General features: G+C 51.0%; 1 protein-coding gene across 1 annotated transcript; it reads right to left on the reverse strand.

Moving 5' to 3' along the window:
• Positions 1 to 2,419: 2,419 nt before the first annotated feature.
• On the reverse strand, positions 2,420 to 18,665 carry WNT4 (Wnt family member 4). Its single transcript, XM_039367128.1, has 5 exons — positions 18,467 to 18,665; positions 6,532 to 6,767; positions 4,114 to 4,245; positions 3,803 to 3,945; positions 2,420 to 3,034 (listed from the first exon to the last, which is right to left on the reverse strand). Exons 1-5 carry the CDS (start codon positions 18,541 to 18,543, stop codon positions 2,567 to 2,569), a joined length of 1,056 nt encoding a protein of 351 aa, XP_039223062.1. The 5' UTR covers positions 18,544 to 18,665; the 3' UTR covers positions 2,420 to 2,566.
• Positions 18,666 to 19,336: the final 671 nt, after the last annotated feature.

The following is a 19,336-nucleotide window of genomic DNA, read 5'->3' on the forward strand; positions in this document are numbered from 1 at the left end:
TTTTCCTTAAGGAAAATCCCCATTTTTCTCCTTGAGAAAACTCACTTAGCAACGGTTTTGCCAAACCAAATGGAAATTTTGGGCTGCGTTTTTAGTTCCAAGTTGAAGCCCGTTTCCCCAATCTGTCTCTTCGAAACAGTCCGAATGGCGGCTGGAATTCTCAGGAGCCCGGAAAGACTAAACGCGTTTCTTATTACCTAGCCAAGCTAGATCGAATCAAGAACTAAGCAAGGGGTTAGAATAGAATAGCAGAGTTGGAAAAGGGGCCTTGGAGGTCATCTAGCCCAACCCGCTACTCAGGCAGGAAACCCTAGACCATTTCAATCAATCAGAATAGAGCTGGAAGGGGCCTTGGAGGTCATCTAGTTCAATACACTGCCCAAGCAGGAGACTCTAGATCATTTCGAACAATGACACCTCTGGAGTTTCTCTGCTTCCCCCATTTCCATCTGCCTTGCCCTTTTCATGTTGCTGTTGCTTCTAAAGGAAAAAAAAAAAAGTGATTTAGGAACCCTTTCCACACTCTTATGCGACCCTTGCATCATCCCCAGGGTCACATGATTTGCATTTGGATGCCGACTTACCTTTACGACAGTCACAATGTCCCAGGGGTCACGTGACACCCCCCCCTTTCTCCCTCCCCCCCAAAAGAAGCAAAGTCAACAGAGAAACCAAACTCACTTAAGCATCTCTGACTAATTTAACAACCGCAGGGTTTTGCTTAAAGGTGGCAAGAAAAGTCATAAAATGGGGCAAAATTCAAATTAACAAATGTTTCACTTAGCGACATAAACACACTCACACACACACATACAGAGGGCACCAGTGGGGAACAGATCGTCCTCGGGTTTTATCCAGCCCTGTGTGTAGGTCCCATTCAGGGACGAAAAAGAGAAGCTGGAATTTTTTATTTTATGTTTTTTTACTTTTCTACCTGCTTTCTAATGACTTTAGATGAGTGTTTGTCACATTAAGACCCATGGACTTCAACTCCCAGAATCCCCCATCTGCAGGACACCAGTGGGGAACAACTGGTGGCTTTGGAATTTTTTTTAAAAAAATAATCCTTTTTCCCACCCACCCCCAATTTTTCTGGGGTTCCCCCCCCCCAAGCCTTCCCATCTCTATTTGTGTGCGTAATGTGTAGCAAGCAACGAATCTTCGCACCAGTCCTTGGTGAAGAATGTGCCAGGACAAGCCATGGGGTCTGCGCAAATTTTGGTCTGCCCCCCGCCCTTTTTTTGGGGGGGCAAAAATGGATATTGGCCCTTTCTGGGCACACAAGTCAGCAGCACCCGCCGTCCACCAGAACTTGCCGTTGTGTGGTTCAGCAGCCAAAAAAAACCTACAGCTGGATCTTGTCTGGCCGCATCTTCCAGTGACCCCATCACTCCCCCGTCCCATCACAGCTGTGGCAGAACTAGGCAGCCTCGGATGCTGGTCCCCCTGCCTGCCTGCCCCCTAACCTCTCCCCTTCCTCTCTGAGAGAAACGTGGGGCCCTTCCAGGAGGAGAAAGGCATTGCAAAAAGGAGCCAACAATTCGGAAAGTCGGGTCTGTCCAGACGTGAAGAACAGTTGCAGGAACTGGGTATGTCTCATCTAACAAGGAGGAGGATTAGGGGTGACATGGTAGCCGTCTTCCAATAGCTGAGGGGCTCTGCCCCCCCCAAAAGAGGGGGTCCACCTATTCTCCAAAGCCCCTGAAGGCAGGACAAGAAGCAACGGAGGGAAACTAACCGAGGAGAGAAGCCACCTGGAATTAAGGAGAAACTGCCTGACTGTAAGGACAATTCACCAGTGGAACAGCTTGCCACTAGAAGTAGTGAATGCTCCATCACTGGATGGATACCAGGAAGGAAAGGAAGGAACGAAAGAAAGAGAAACAGCAAGAGAAAAAGGAAGGAAATGAAAAAGGGAAGGAAGGAAGGAAGAAGGAAAGAGAAACAACAAGAGAAAAAGGAAGGAAGGAAATGAAAAGGAAGGAAAAAAAGGAAAGAAACAGCAAGAGAAGAAGGAAGGAAGGAAATGAAAGGAAGGAAAAAAGGAAGGAAAGAAACAGCAAGAGAAAAAGGAAGGAAGGAAGTCCACCTATTCTCCAAAGCAGCTGAAGGCAGGACAAGAAGTAAAAGATGGAATCCAGGAGAGAACGAAAGAGAAATTTTGTGACCTTGGGACCAGCAAAGTCAGTGGGGAAGTCCGATCCACTTAACAACTGTGTTACTAACTTAACAACCTCAGTGATTCACTTAACAATCCGGGGCAGCCAAGGTCACAAAAGGGGGCAAATATCCCCTTAACAAATGTCTCTCCTTAAGAACAAAAAATGTTAGGCTCAGTGGCGGTTGTGGGTCGACGGCTACTTATGTACGATAACAATCCACTCTTCCCTCCCAACCTCAAATTACAATCACAATTGGAAACGTTAAATATTTTTCTTCTTTTTCTCTTTCTTTTTTAAAAAAACTGCTCTCTATTCCCTTCTTTGCGACCCTTTTCGGTCAGGGGGCCCAAGACCGTGTCCCAGAAGTTTCCATGGCTGGCTGGCTGGCTGGTTTTCCTCCCAGGTCATCGACACGTGTGCATTTCCACCAGCCGGTGGCACTGTTTACATTTGACAAAACAGCACCAATGGAACTTGCAGCTGCAGCGCTCCACCACTTGAACTTCGTCCGTGTGGAATCCCCGGCCGCAGCACATGAGCTCGCAGCCGTCGATGGCCTTGGAGGTCTTGTTGCAAGACCTCCCCTGGGTGCCCAGCACGCCGTTCCGGAGGTCGTGGTCGCAGAAATCGGGGCTGGAATCCAGATACACCAGGTCCTCGTCCGTGTGCGGTTTGAACTGGGAGTTCTTGGGGACCAGCACCTTCGCGGAGCCGATCTTCCGCTGCTCCACCTCGGTGGCCCCGTCGAACTTCTCCTTCAGCATGTGGCCCACTTTGCGGAAGGGGGGCATGGCTTTCCAGCATGTCTTGACCTCGCACGAGCCCGACACGCCGTGGCACTTGCACTCCACCCTCATGTGATTCAGGATGGCCTGGGGGGGGGGGGAAAGATCGAGGGAGATGCAACAAGGATGCTGAGGCTTTGGGGAAAGTGCAGAGAAGAGCAAATGAGATGATTAGAGGCTTGGGGACCGAAACGTACGAACGGTGGCAGGATTTGGATATGGCTAGTTCTATGAAGGTGGGACATGATAGCACTATTTCAGTATTTAGGGGGGCTGCCCCAAAGAAGAGGACGTCAATTTATTCTCCAAAGCACCAGAAGGCAGGACAAGAAACAAGAAACTAATCAAGAAGCAACCTGGAATTAAGGAGAAACTTCCTGACAAGTTAGAACAATTAGCCAGTGGAACGGCGTGCCACCAGAAGTTGTGGGTGCTCCATCACTGGAGGTTTTGAAGAAGAGATTGGACCACCATTTGTCTGGAATGGTCTAGGGTCTCCTACTTCAGCAGGGGGTTGGACTAGAAGACCTCCAAGGTCCCTTCCAACTCTGTTACTCCACAATCCCAGATCGATCAACCAGTGGAACCCCCTGCCTCCAGAAGTTGTGGGTGCTCCATCCCTGGAGGTTTTTAAAAAGAGACTTTCCTGCCTGAGCAGGGGGTTGGACTAGAAGACCTCCAAGGTCCCTAGGAGTCTATGATTCTGAGATAGATAGATAGATAGATAGATAGATAGATAGATAGATAGATAGATAGATAGATAGATAGATAGATAGATAGATAGACAGATAGATAGATCGCCATAGCTGCAGGAAGTCATTGCTGGAGGGGTAGCCAAGCCCATGGGGCTGTTACCTTTCGCCCGGCTTCGTTGTTATGGAGGTTCATGAGGGCTCGGCTGGAAGAGGCCCCTTTGCTTCTCTCCCGCACGTCCACAAAGGACTGGGAGAAAGCAACGCCGTAAGCGATGTTGTCGGAGCAGCCGGACCACTGGAAACCTAGAGGCAGAAAGAGAAGAAGAGTTTGATACCAGCAGACGAGAATATTTCTAGCTGAGCGTTGAACCGCGCGGAGCCCTTGATGCTCTCTGAGCTGGCTGCTTTTCTTGCAGACGTTTCAGGACCCAGCTAGGTGATATCATCAGGGCTAGAAGGGAGCCCCCTTACCCTGAGGGCTGACGCCGTGCACCGTGTGATCACAGCCGCACTTCTCCAGTTCTCCACTGCTGCACGCCCTGGTCACGGCAAAGGCGACGCCAGCGGAGGAGATGGCGTAGACGAAGGCCGCTTCGCGTGTCCCTGGCAGAACCAGAACAACAAAAAAAATGATCGATTGGTTGAAATGGTGTAGAGTCTCTTCCTTAAGGAGCGGGTTGGACTAGAAGACCTCTGAGGTCCCTCCGTTTTTCTGTGAACTGGACTTCCCGATGAGGAAAGACGATGCGGAACCCAGGTTCCCTCAACTGCCGCGCTGCTCGCTCTAACACCCGCCGCGGTTCCCTTAGCCCCCGTGGCGCGAGAGGCCGCAAAGCAGAGCCAAACGCAACCTCACGGAGGCCTCGCTTAGCCACGGAAAAGTCGGGCTGAGGAGTGGACGTTAAGCTGAGGACCAGCCTGTATTTGAAACCCTCAAACAGCATCAAAGTGCTTCTCTTTCTCCCCCCCCCCCCATGCCGGCAGCCTTTTGCATAAGAGCTGGGTTTTATTTTTAAGTGTGTGTGTGTGTGTGTGTGTGTGTGTGTGTGTGTGCGTTTGTGTTTGTGTGTTTGCGTTTGTGTGTGTGTGTGTCTATAAATGTATAAATTAAGATATATAAATGTATATACATTTATAAAGTAAGATATATAAATTTATATACATTTATAAAGTAAGATATATAAATTTATAAAGTAAGATATTCTGCACGTGTGATATATATATATATAAAGATATTCTGCACGTGTTTTATATATATAAAGATATTCTGCACATGTGATATATATATATATTAAGATATTCTGCACGTGTTTTATATATATATATATATATATATATATATATATATATATATATATATATATATATATATATATAAATTAAGATACTCTGCATGTGTCCTCGCTTGGTCTCTCGCCGAACTTTCCTGGCCCTGTAAAGGAGACCGCCCTGTTCCCCCCCCCCCCCATTCCTCTGGAGAAGCTCTAGAAGAGATGGCGGTCTGTGCCCCCCTCCCGATGCCGGCGGGTGGGGTGGGGCAGGCCTCTGCAAGCCAAAGAGGGAATGTTGGTTTAGCGGTTCTCCCTGAAACCTTGCGACATCCAGTTCCTGCCAATGGTGGTTAGAGGCATGACAGAGGCCTCTGTCTCAAAGGACCCTTTGCTGCCCTCCCTCTCCCCCCTTCCCCTCCCCAAATGGAGCAAAGGAATGGGCAGAAATGCCCTCTTTTGGGATGGGAGTTTTTTTGCAAAGCCCAAACTTGGCAAACCTGGGCAGTTTTGGCTCCTGGAAGAAGGGGGGGGGGAACGGGACACATCCATCCGGACGACCTTTGAATTAATTGTGGTTAATGACAGGCTGAAGCTAGCTGGCCTCGCTCTGCGGCCGGCCGCTGGGAAGAGAGAGAGCTTCATTCCTTGGTATTTTTGGTATTTCCAGGGCACAGGGCTCCGGCAGCCTCTCCCCCCCCCCCCGCCTCTCCCCTCGCTGAACACAAGCAAGGGAAAGTTAAATTAGAAGCCGGGGGGGGGGCTTTTTAAAAAGGAGGCGGCTCCCTGCCTTCAACGGAGGCCAGATGCAAATCCAGCGACGATGAACAAACGGAGAAGAAGCAAGCAAGCAAGCACTTGGGAGAAGCGTATCCACCCAATCTCGCCCCTTTTTCTAGCTTTGGTTTTTTTTTTCGTTTTTTTTTCTCCCCCCCCCCTGCAAATTCCCTGAAAACCTGTCAGTAAGGTGCAGCAGCAAAGAGACTCTTTTGCAAAAAAAAAAACAAAAAGCATTTGATCGCCAGAGCCCCCAAGAGCAGGGGAAAAAAAGGGGGGGGGAATCTATGTCTCCACCAGGTTTGGCAGCTCTGGGCTAAAAGCTCTCGTTCCTCCTCGCCGCAACATTTCATTGCAGGCTTTGGTGACCGACTAGGAAGGCCCGGCTTGTGAAATGAAAGCTGTGCAGAGAAGGAGAAGGAGGATGGGAAGACAGAGAAGACGATGGAGGAGGAGGGATGGAGGAAGAGATGGAGAAGGAGAGATGGAGAAGGAGAGTTGGAAGATGGGAGAAGATGGAGAAAGAGGAGGAGGAGATGGAGAAGAATGAGTGATAGAAGGTTGGAAAGAAGATGGAGAAGGGGAGGATGGACGAGGAGGAAGAGAAGAAGAAGGAAAGAAAGAAAAAGAAAGAAAGAAAGAAAGAAAGAAAGAAAGAAAGAAAGAAGAAAGGAAGAAAGAATTGAGAGCTGTTTAAATGCAGTGTTTCTCAACCATGGTGACTTGAAAAATGCATGGACTTCAACTCCCAGAATTCCCCGCACCATCCCTGTTAGGTGGATTGAAAGCACCCTCCTCCTCTGCCTCGCCCCCTCCCCACCGGCCTCCTGCTGGACCACCATACCTTGCGTGACCACCTTGCCAAAGACCGGCAGGCTCTCCAAGGTGGAGCAGTTCCACCGGCGGTTACGGAACTGGAACTGGCACTCCTCGATGGCCAGCTGCGCCCCCCGGCGCACCGAGTCCATGACTTCCAGGTTCCTCTTGCACATCTGGACTTGCCGCTGGATCAGCCCCTTCAGCTTCTCACAGGTCTCCTCCTCGGAGATGCTGCCCACCGAAGACAGCTTGGCCAAATACCTGCCAGGAACACGTCGGAAATGAAACTCGGCGTAGCTCGTGTTTTTCTCTCCCTCCCCTCTTTCTCTTTCTTCTTCCCTTAATTTCCTATTTTTATTTTTCTTTGTGTTTTATACATTGATAAAACAGTAAAAGTGATCTCTCTCTCTCTCTCTCTCTCTCACACACACACACACACACACACACACACACACACACATACACACACACACCACTTTTATTGGAATTTTAACTTGGTCTCCCAAGATTAAAAGGCGGCCACTGTGAACCCAGGCAGAGAAACCGGTGCAGCTCTGTTATTCTGATATTCAGAACGGTCTAGGTTCTCCTGCTTGGGCACGGGGTTGGACTAGAAGATCTCTAAGGTCCCTTCCAACTCTCTTGTTCTGTTTAAATGTTTTGGCTATCTCTTGGTTGCTGAAGATTTGGGGAGAAAAGGCAGAATAACCGGGTTGGACGGGAACTCGGAGGTCTTCTAGTCCAGCCCCTTGCTCAAGCAGGAAACCCTAGACAAGTGGCTGTCCAGTCTCTTCTTAAAATCCTCCAATGTTGGAGCATCCACCGCTTCTGGAGGCAGGTGGTTCCACTGATTCATTGTTCTCACTGTTAGGAAGTTTCTCCTTAATCCCAGGTTGCTTCTCTCCTTGATTAGCTTCCATCCGTTGTTTCTTGTCCTGCCTTCAGGGGCTTTGGAGAATAAGTTGATCCCCCCTCGTCTTTGGGGCAGCCCCTCAAACACTGGAAGGCTGCTATCCTGTCTCCCCTAGTCCTTCTTTTCATTAAATTAGACATCCCCAATTCCTGCAACTGCCAGATACTTTTCTCAAACTTCCTCTGATGGAGCCCTGGCTATGAGCTGGAGATACCCAGCCTGCTGCTTCCCACGTCAGCCAGGCTTTTGCCTGTTTTAGGGTGCTGATTGATTGATTGATCTGGGATTACAGACTAACAGAGTCGGAAGGGACCTTGGAGGTCTTCTAGTCCAACCCCCAGGCTATGCCCCTTCCCCAGACCTGTCCTTTGTCGCTTCTCCAGCTCAACAGCTGTCCTTTGTCGCCCCCCCCCAAAAAACGGAGGTGGACAGGCCGGCCCTGCCGGGTCTGAGGAGGCTTACTGTGTCCCAGGGCCGTTCGGAGAAGAAGCCAAAGCCGTGGAGATCCGGCCAAGATCAGCAGAACGAGGACAGGGGCTGCCAGGAACCTCCCTCAGCCTGGGCAGCGTTGTGATCCCTCAAAACCACTTCCACCCCCCCCCCCTCCTGAAGGCCAGGCCGAGCTTTTCGAGGTCAGCAACCCCTGCAGGCTGCAGCTGTGGTGGCTGAAAGGCTGCTGGGGACCAGCGCATCCTCGCTGAACTCCAAGAGTCTCATAGCACCGTCGCTGGAAGGGACTTTCAGAAGTCGGAAGGGCCCCTCGGAGGCCATCTAGTCCAACCCCGTGCTCAAGTAAGGAGACCCTACGCCATTTCGGACCAATGGCCGTCCAGTCTCCTCTTGAACAGCTCCAGTCGTGGAGCACCCACAACGTCCGGAGGCAACTTCCGTTCCGCTGGTGGATTGATTGATCTGGGGATAGTAGAATAACAGGACTGGAAGGGACCTCGGAGGTCTTCTAGTCCACCCCCTTGAGAAAGCAGGAGACCCTATACTATTTTAGACAAAGGGCTAAAATTTTTTTAAAAAATCTCCAGTGATGGAGCAGCCACAACCTCTGGAGGCAACTTCCGTTCCGCTGGTGGATTGATCTGGGATGGTAGAATAACCAAAGGTGGAAGGGACCTTGGAGGTCATCTAGTCCAACCCCCGCCCAAGCCACTCCTAATTAGGATTCCTAAGCCATCCTGAGATAGGCTGCTCTCCACCACCCCCCTTCCATGCCCGATCCTATCCGTTGTCACGCACCCCTTGTGAGGGATAACCAGATGGCCTGCGGGACAGGAGCATGGGAGGTTGCCATTTTGGCAGCGCAAACTGGTCAAACCATCCCCCCCCCCCCACCGTCCCTGGTCCCCGGGAGAGTTCCCAGAGTTTTTCCAGCCGATGGGAGCATCAAAGCCGAGGCAGAGGCGTCTCCAGAACGCCTCTCTTTCAAATCCTTCCAAACAGATGCTCCAGATAAGAGCTCTCCCAAACAAATGCTTATTACTGCTAAGGGGAGGATCAAAATGAAGATTAACGTGTGTTGTTTCAGCCGATAAAGGCTGCTGTCCTCCAGGCTCCAAGAGGGAAGGGGGGAAAAAAAAACCCGAAGGAAAAAAACAGTCTCCCAGATGTCTTGTCTTGCGGCTCAGCAAAGCTTCGTGAAAAAGAGGGGCTCTCTCCCCCCCACCCCCATTTCCAGGTCATCCTGTTTAGAAATAGCTGGAGGTTTGTAAGAAGAGGCGGGACAGCCGTTTGTCTGAAATGGTAGAGGATCTCCTGCTCGAATGGGGTTGGACTAGAAGACCTCAAAGGTCCCTTCCAGCTCTATTCTCATTGATTGATTGATTGAATGAATGATTGATTGATTGAAATGATCTAGGGTTTCCTGCCTGACCCGGGGTTGGACTAGACAGCCTCCAAGGTCCCTTCCAGCTCTATTCTGATTGATTGATTGAAATAGTATAAGGTTCCCTATTTGAGCAGGGGGCTGGACTAGCTCCAAGGTCCCTTCCAGCCCTAGTATTCTATCAATAATTAGAGCACCCAATAATAAACCGGATCCCGTTAACAACTGTTTGACTAGCTTAACTGCAGTGATTCGCTTAAAAACACAAGTTTAAGGACTTGACTTAGCTCCTTTGCAAACGCCCTTTATCTCCAAAATATCCTTGTCAGAAGGCCCCCTTCCTACCGGATGAACACTGAGCGAGTAAACCCGGAGGATAAATACACCGCCTCGCAAGCCACCAAGCAGCGAAGGGGTGGGAGTCCCCCCTCCTTTGGCCAAAAGCCCCGGCCGAGTTGCCAGTGACCAAAATTGGACGTTCGTTCTTGATGAATTTGGAATCGCCGTTTCAATAAAAAAGGGGGCTTTGGGATGCCCCCAGCCACCCCTGGAGGACAGCAGCTGTTTTCTATCTCCAGAGAAAGCAAAAGAGGATAACAATTGTACATTACACGCTAATATTTACAACAGGCTTCCCATATTATTATTGTTTCCCCCCTAATTGCAGCTTTGGAAACGGCCTGATTTGGGATGGGGAAAAGAGGCAAACGAACGGAGTTCATGAACCCCACTTTTGCTCGTTCACGCGCGCAGCCGTCTTACTGATTCATCCGTGCGCCCGTACACGGGTGCGGCCAACTCACCCCGTGCCACGTTTCTTACAACATCCCCAAATTTTAATCACGTGACCCTCGTGGGATGCTGCAACAATCGCAAAAGCGAGAAAAACGGTCCCAAGCCACTTCATAACTTTGAAAGGAATGGTCAGCTAAGCAAGGAAAGAAGCAACCTGCAATGAAGGAGAAATTCCCTGACAGGGAGAACAATTAACCTGTGGAACTGCTTGCCACCAGAAACTGTGGGTGCTCCGACACTGGAGGTTTTCAAAAAGAGACTGGAGAGCCATTTGTCTCCTGCTTGAGCCAGAGGTTGGACTAGAAGACCTCCAAGATGCCTTCCAGCTCTCTTCTGATTGATTGATTGATTGATTGATTGATTGATTGAAATGATCTAGGATCTCCTGCCTGAGCAGGGGGTTGGACTAGAAGACCTCCAAGGTCCCTACCGATTCTGTCATTCTTTGACTCCCATGACCTCACAGTTTAACCCCGAGCCACAAAGGTTCCTTTCTAGCGATTCTTTGCGCACCTCCTGCCTTTTATGTACTGGCCCAAACTGTCGTTTACTAGTAGTAGTAGTAATAATAATAATAATAATAATAATAATGATGATGATGATGATGATGATGATGATGATGATGATAAAGTTGGAAGGGATCTTGGAGGTCATCTAGTCCAGCCCCCTGCTCAGGCAGGAAACCCTAGACCATTTCGGACAAATGGCTGTCCAGTCTCTTCTTAAAATCCTCCAATGTTGGAGCATCCACCGCTTCTGGAGGCAGGTGGTTCCACTGGTTAATTGTTCTCACTGTCAGGAAGTTTCTCCTTAGTTCTAAAGTTGCTTCTCTAGGCAAGTTTGCTAACAAGCTGCCAATTCAATAAAGACGTGTCTTCACGAAGGCAGCAGCAGGTAGATAAGAGGTGGAAGGAGAACTAGGTTTTACACACACACACACACACACACACACAAGCACAACACCCAGCGATTTCTTTCTTTCTTTGGGGTTGATCTGGGAGCAGAGCCAAGGATCTGCTCCTCTGGCTTCAATTCCTGCAAGGCAATTTGCAAAGGATGCCAGTCCCAACACGTCTTGCGAGCCTTCGAGCCCTTTTCACATTTTTGACAGATCCTCCTTTCTTTTTCCACACACTGACGAGAAAAGGCACAAAAATCAGCAACTTCGCAGGGCAGCATCAGCCAGGTGGGGGGTGTAGGAAAAGGCCCCTTGGTGGACATATCCCTGACCTCAAAGGGCACAAGATGTTCTTTGTTGCAGGGCCCGATGCCCACCAGAGGCATAGAACATGGAATTATAAGGCTGGAAGGGACCTTGGAGGTCGTCTAGTCCAGCCCCCTGCTCAAGCAAGAGACCCTGTACCAGAATAACAAGAGTTGGAAGGAACCTTGGAGGTCTTCTAGTCCAACCAGGAAACCATTCCAGACCAGTGGCTGTCCCATCTCTTCTTAAGAGCCTCCAGTGGTGGAGCACCCACAACTTCTGGAGGCAGGTTGTTCCGCTGGTTAATTGTTCTGTTAGGAAATTCCTCCTTAGTTCTAGGTTGCTTCTCTCCTTGATAAGCTGCCATCCGTTGCTTCTCATCCTGCCTTCTGGTGCTTTGGATGATAGGTGGGCCCTCCCCCCCCTTCTTGGTGGCAGCCCCTCAAATACTGGAACCCTGCTGTCATGTCACCCCTAGTCCTTTTTTTCACTAGACTGGACAAACCTAGTTCCCGCTACTCCTCATTGTACAGCTTAGCCTCCAGTTTCCTTGACCGCTTCTGTGGGTCTTCTCCTCAAGCAGGGGTCTTCCAACTTGGCCCTTCGATGACGTGTGGACTCCAACTCCCAGAATTCCACGCATGCCTGGCTGAGGAATTCTGGGAGCTGAAGTCCACATGTCATCGAAGGGCCAAGTTGGAAGACCCCTGTTCTAAAGTCTCGCTGTCTTTTTTCTCCTTCGAAAGCTGGTTTTCTCTCTCTTTCTCCCGTCCACCAATATCCTGCCTTTCTTCCCAGGAGTTTGAGGAAGTCTGGCCCACCACAATCACCGCCTGGGGAGGGTGGTCAGGACGAGGCTTTGCCGCAGATCCCGGGGGCCAAATCGTTGGAATGCCGGGCCCTGGTCCAACCTTGGCCCCATCCGCCGGGGGTCTTTGCCTCCAGTGGCCATCTTTAACCTTTCGGCTACATAACACAATGTGTGGCTAGTCTCACAGCCGTGACGTTTTGACCGGGCGACCCCCGGAGAGGGTGCTTGGAGCCCTCTTCGGACCCTGTAGAAGCTTACACGGAGATTTACACGGAGTTGTCCCAAGATACTACACTCATCGCGGTGTTTCTGGAGAGCCACTTTGACACGCTTGGATTAGTCATTACAAAAAGCGATCCTGGCCTGGACGGACACACACACACACACACACACACACACACACACACACACACACTCACTCACTCCCCGATGGATAGAAATCTGCCCTCTTCTCTTTTGTCGCTCTGATCGCTCAAAAGAGGAACAGAGAAGGAATGAGAGGGACAGAACCCCAGGTACGACGTCGGTTAGCGACCCGTTCAAAGTCAATTCTGTCCAGAGTGATAGAGCTGGAAGGGACCTTGGAGGTCTTCTAGTCCAACCCCCTGCCTCAGGGAGGAGTCCTTATACCATCCCAGGCAAATGGTTGTCCAATCTTTTCTTGAAAACCTCCAGCAATGATGCACCCACAACTCCGGGAAAACTTCCTTCCTTCCTTCCTTCCTTCCTTCCTTCCTTCCTTCCTTCCTTCCTTCCTTCCTTCCTTCCTTCCTTCCTTCCTTCCTTATTTTGTTTTATTTCAAGATAAGAATAATGAATAAATTTCCTTGCCCTCCATCTCTCCCTCCCTTCCCTCTTTTTCCCCCCTCCCTCCCTTTTTTAAAAATGCAGCTACAGTTAATATACAACCTCGCTGTTTCTATTATCATCATCATTATTATTATTATTATTATTATTATTATTATTATTATTATTATTATTATTATTATTATTATGTGAGTCGCAACAAGCTAGCTAGCAAAGGCACTCATGAGCAAGGAAGAGAAAAAGGGAAGAAAGCTTTTGGTGGGGGCAGAGAAAGAGGGAGACAATATATATATAATATTTATAATATTTATATATATGAACCAAACACTCTCTTGTTTTATTGCGAAACGCTTTGGGAGAGCTTAACCGCTAATCCGGGCAGGTTTTCTGTTAAAATACGTCCATCAAGTGCCTAGAGGGGAAAAAAACACGTTCCTCGCCAAGGTAAAAACTGGCTGGGACAGCTCCCACACCTGGGCACCCACAGGCCCGAGACAACACACACACACACATACACACACACACACACACACACACACACACACTTGCCACAAATCCTCTTCATCCCCCCCCCTCTTCAGATGCGGGTTGGGTAGTGATGCACAACACACAGACACACACCAAAAAAAAAAAAAACCCCCAAGATTTCTCTCCCTTTCCAAAAGGAAGAAAATTTCTACAGGACAAGACACATCCCAGCGTGGAACTGCTCCAAGTATTTAATATCTCTTGAAAAATCATCTCATTTTCCTCCGCCGTCTCTTCCCCCCCCCCTTCCCTCTCCAGCAGTTCCTCATCTCGAGGTCAAAAGAAACTTAAAAAAAAAAAGGGGGGGGAACCTGGGAGAAAGGCAACTATCCCGTATGGGCAAATCTAAGAAAACGGCCCCCGCCCCTGAAAGTCTCGTCCGTCCAATTCCTGGATCGCCGTCGCGGTCCGGAGGAACCCCTGGCATCTTGTGGGCAACCAGGAAGAATGACAAGACCGGGCCTGAGACCTCAAAAACCACCCAAAGTTGGAAGGAAGAAGGTTCAGCCCGGTTCAAACCCCACCATCCCAGCACAAGGACTGTCTTTCTGCCAAAGCAGCTGGATTTGCACAATATGCAGCAAGAAGGGAGGGGTGGGAGAAACCCCACTTATATTTATTTATCGTCGCTTTTTCTCTAAGGCAGGGGTCTCCCAACGTGGCCCCTTTTCAGACGTGTGGACTTCAACTCTCAGCATTGAGACTTACGGACTTCCTCTCTCAGAATGGTGGACTTCCAATTCCCCAAATTAGGACTTGCGGACTTCAACTCTCAGAATTAAGACTTGGGGGTTTGATTTCTCCCCTTCCCCATTTTGCAAAATGACAGCATTCGCTTTCCGAAACCGCTCAAAACACGAAGACAGTGGCTGCGTCTTCCAGGCCGCTCCATTCGCACCCCACTTGCCCTCCCCGTCTTTCTCCCATTGCCCCCCCACCCAGTTTTTTCATTCCAAAATCCAGAAATGAGTTAAAATGCCACGTTGTAGCAGAATAACTGGGTTGGAAGGGACCTCAGAGGTCTTCTAGCCCAACCCCCTGCTCAAACAGGAGACCCTAGACCATTTCAGACAAATGGCTGCCCAATCTCTTGTTAAAAAGCTCCAGTGATGGAGCACCCACACCTTCTGGTGGCCAAGTTGTTCCACTGGTTAATTGTTCTGTCGGGAAGTTTCTCCTTAATTCCAGGTTGCTTCTCTCCTTGGTTAGTCTCCATCCTTTGCTTCTTGTCCTGCCTTCAGCTGCTTTGGAGAATAGCTGGGCCCCCCCTCTTTTCTGCCCCCCCCCTCTGAGACAGCCCCTCAAATATTGGAATCCTGCCACCATGCCCCCCCTAGTCCTTCTTTTCGCTAAACCAGACATACCCAATTCCTGCAACCGTCCTTCATATGTTTTAACCTTGTCCAGAAAAACCTACAAGCTAGTTTCCAAGTTTTTGTTTCGTCTCCCTTCGCCAGGACTGGGTTTTCTGCCCGACTCCCTCATCCCTCTTCACAACCCACATGTTTCCTTAATTGCCCGGCCTTTCCTTTCCTGGCACCCCTCTAGAATAAAATAGAGCTGGAAGGGACCTTGGAGGTCTTCTAGTCCAGCCCCCTGCTCAAGCTCTACCCTCAACGCAAGCTGTAACCCAGCTAGCAGAGAAGGCCGGACATTCGACGTGGCTGAGTCTCTCCTGCCTGATAAATAAAGAAATTTTTTTTCCTCCATTCCTGCAGAGAAAAACCTCTCAAGGCTGCCCCCATACACCCACACTTTGGGGCACCTGGAACCGGGGTTGTCCTCGGACTGACAGCCAGCCGGGCCCTGCGAGGCGAGGCCCCGGTTTCCCTTGAACCAGTCCCAGCTCCGCATCCGGGTCTCAATTTAATCCGCAAATATTTGCCTATGTTTTTATGATACTGTTAATCGCGCTTGTTGTTGAACTGGAGGAAGAAAAATCAAGCCGGGCTGCAAATTTGCCCGGTGCCAAAAGCGGATAAAACAAAGGCTGGGGAAGGGGTGGGTGGGAGGGAAGGAGCCCACTTGATTAACGTGGCCCACTAGGGACGACGGACAATGAGACCGTTGTAAGGGTAAGACCCAGTCGTAAGTCGCTCTGGGAGCTGACGTCCTCACATCTTAAAGCTGTCGTGGCTGAGAAACACTGAATTAGATAAATAATAATAACAGAATAATAAAGTTGGAAGGGACCTTGGAGGTCCTCTAGTCCAACCCCCTGCTCAGGCAGGAGACCCTCTGCCATCTCAGACAAATGGCTGTCCAGTCTTTTCTTGAAAACCCCCCGCAAGCCAGATTGTGAGGGGTGACAACTCCACACGCACGAAGAACCTGGAGTTCTTAACGGGCATAGCAGAAAAAGAGGAAGGCAGAAGATTTAAAGCTACTTTCCCAACTGCTTGCATTAAAAAGAAAACCTGCCAGTATGTTTAAAAGGATGAGTAGATAATCAAGAGAAATCTAACCGACCCACTTTAGAGCGATAGTAACCAGCAGCAATTTATGAATCCCTGTCCAAAGGGGTCTTCATAAATTCTAGTTTTCCATCCCGTTTAAAGCAATAATTGCCTTATTCATCTATCTTATTTCAGCCTCACAAGAGACCAAAGAGAGTTTGACCGTAAAAAGCATCCATTTAAAGCAAGGGAAGACGCAGCTAAGTCTGATCTAACTACTTTGTTCCCTCTGACCCTCTTGAAAACAGGGAGGGTGGGAAGCTGGGCAGGTTGCGGAATTATGACCTGTTTATTGTGCATAATAACATCCACAAAACGGGGACCCAGAGCAGGTGAACCCCTGAGCTTTTTCAATCCGAGCCTTCGGTTACCGGCCTCGGGGCATGCAAAACCAGCGTTACCATCCTGCTCTCCAGTTCTTGGTCAGCCGTGAGAAAAGGGGGGGGGGATAAAAATAAATAAACCCACACATTTGACAAAATCGTCCCTTCAGTTGGCTTTAAAGTGGAGGCTGGTCATTTCAAATCTTATCGTCCAACCGCGGCGGCAATCATGTAAGGGATGATAACTGGCTAAAAGTGGGTTTATTGTTTACCCAAGAATAAAAGGTTTACCCAGAGAAGTTGTATTACAAGCCTTTAAACGGGGAACCGCGAAGATAAGTTGGGTCAACATTCAAATCGTGGCAGAAACCTGGGAACTAGCATTTATTCCTCCGTCTGGCTTCATCCTGGTTTTGTGGTCCCTTAGGTTTCCATGTACCAAAATCTCTCTGTCTCTCTCTCTCTCATCTGTATTTATCTATCCATCCATCCATCATTTATATCTAATCTATTATCTGTATTTATCATCTCTCTAATCTCCCTTTCTATTTGTATCTCTCTCTTTCTCTCTCTCTCTCTCTCTCTCTCTGTCATTTATCATCACTGAAGGTTTTTAAGAAGAGATTAGACAATTCACTTGTCTGAAATGATATAGGTTCTCCTGCTTGAGCAGGGGGCTGGACTAGAAGACCTCCAAAGTCCCCTCCAGCTTCTATTCTATTCTATTCTATTCTATTCTATTCTATTCTTCCATTCCTATTCCATTTGATTCTATTTTATTCTGTTTTGTTCTATTCCATTCTATTCCTAATCCTTTCTATTCTGTTCTGTTCCATTCTATTCTGCATTCTATTCTATTCTATATTCCAATCTATTCTACATTCTATTTTATTCTGTTCTGTTCCATTTCCATTCCATTCCATTCCATCTCCTATTCCTATTCTATTCTATTCTATTCTATTCTATTCTATTCCTTTCTTCACAACGATTCTGCTAGGTGGGCCCCCCAGGTGTGTTGCCAACCAGCTGCCCAATCCCAGTCTTGCCAATTCCTAGACGCCCCAAGCAAAGCTGCTATCTTGCCCTGGATCCCTCTGCTAGCCAGGCCCAGCGAGGGCCGGTTTTACGCTTTTATTTTTTGTTTTATTTGTAAAATTGATCGGCCGGCCGCCTTTCCTCAAAGTAACTCCGAGCGGCTTACCAGGCTAAAAGATACAAACGACATAAACTTAAAACAAACAACCCTCCCTTTTGACGACCCCGTCATCCCTTCCTCCTTCGGGGTAACAGAAAGTCAACCGCGGCAGCGCAAGTCAGCAGGCGCCGGTTCGCCCGCCTGGTGGGCACGCAGAGGAGCCCCGGTCCCTGCCCTTCCGCGCCCACCCGGGTCTCCCCGCCGAAGGCAGAGTCCCTCGGTGACCCCCCCTCCCCCAAACGGAATGTACCGCCTTCCAGGACGGCCCTTTCGCCCCCGCCGGCCGCCAAGGGCCTCTGAGCGTGCACAGAGCACGGGAGCAGCCGCTCCCAGTCGATCCTCTGAGCGTGCCCAGAGCTCTGGAGAGTGCCAAGGGCGCGGGTGCGATCGTCTGAGCTTGCAGAGAGCGCGGATGCAGCCGGTCCTCTGAGCGTGCCCAGAGCGCGGGTGGAGCCGCTCCCAGCCGAGTCTCTGAGCGTGCCCAGAGTTCTGGTGCCAGCCGGTCCCAACCGGTTCTCAGAGCGTGCCCAGAGCGCTGGTGCCAGCCGCTCCCAACCGGTCGCCTGAGCGTGCTCAGAGCGCGGATGCAGCCGGTCCTCTGAGCGTGCCCAGAGCGCTGGTGCCACCCGCTCCCAACCGGCCCTCGGAGAGTGCCAAGGGCGCGGGTGCAGCGGCTGCCAGCCGATCGTCTGAGCTTGCAGAGAGCGCGGATGCAGCTGGTCCTCTGAGCGTGCGCAGAGCGCGGGTGGAGCCGCTCCCAGCCGAGTCTCTGAGCGTGCCCAGAGCGCTCAGGCAGCCGGTCCTCTGAGCGTGCGCAGAGCGCGGGTGGAGCCGCTCCCAGCCGAGTCTCTGAGCGTGCCCAGAGCGCTCAGGCAGCCGGTCCTCTGAGCGTGCCCAGAGCGCTGGTGCCAGCCGGTCCTCTGAGCGCGCACCGAGCGCCGGAGGCGGCGTGATCTTCCCTCCGCCCTCCCCCGCCCGGTGTCTCCCTCCCCCCTCCGCTCCTCTCGCGCGCCGGCCAGGTAAGGCGAGCCGGGCCCGGCGCACCTGCCCGCCCCGCCCGCCCGCCCGCCGTCCCCCCCCCCCGCCCCACTCACAGCCAGTTGCTGGCGTTGGCCGAGGAGGCGGCCAGGATGAGCAGCGGCAGCGAGCGCAGCAGGCAGCGCGGGCTCATCCTGCAGCGGGGCGGGGAGCCCGGCCCTCCCTCCCTCCCTCCGCCCGGGGGGCTCAGGGGCCGCCGCCGCCGCCGCCCGCTCGGCCCGCCGGCCGGGGCAGCAGCAGCAGCAACAGCAGCGGCGGCGGCAGGAGCGGAGCCGGACTGTCAGCGCGGCCGGGCGCTGCCGGGATGCGGCGGGCGGGCGGGGCGCGGCCCCAGGGGGCGGCTCTCGGGGCGGGACGGGGACACCCCCGAGGCGGAGCGCCCGGCCGCCCACACGCGCCGCCCAGCCCGGCCGGGCTCGGTCCGTGGAAGAGCGGGAGGGCACCTCGGAGGTCTTCTAGTCCAACCCCCGGCTCCAGCAGGAGACCCTGGACCATTTCAATCAATCAATCAATCAGAGCTGGAAGGGACCTTGGAGGTCTTCTAGTCCAGCCCCTGCTCAAGCAGGAGACCCTGGACTATTTCAATCAATCAATCAATCAGAGCTGGAAGGGACCTTGGAGGTCTTCTAGTCCAGCCCCTGCTCAAGCAGGAGACCCTGGACTATTTCAATCAATCAATCAGAGCTGAAAGGGACCTCGGAGGTCTTCTAGTCCAACCCCCTGCCCATTCCAGACAAATGCCTGTCCAGTCTCTTCTTGAAAACCTCCAGTGTTGGAGCACCCGCAACTTCTGGAGGCCAGCACAACTGGCCTGGGGGATTCTGGGAGTTGAAGCCCCCCCCCACCAATCTACCTGTGACCAGGCTTGGGAAACCAGGCTGCTTGATAGGAAGAGGGCAGATGTCAATAGGGCAGAATGACGTCTC

This window comes from Crotalus tigris, unplaced genomic scaffold (genome assembly GCF_016545835.1).
Source record: "Crotalus tigris isolate CLP2741 ecotype Arizona unplaced genomic scaffold, ASM1654583v1 scf7180000020588.15403103151:6194809, whole genome shotgun sequence".
In the NCBI taxonomy this organism is placed as follows: domain Eukaryota; kingdom Metazoa; phylum Chordata; class Lepidosauria; order Squamata; family Viperidae; genus Crotalus; species Crotalus tigris.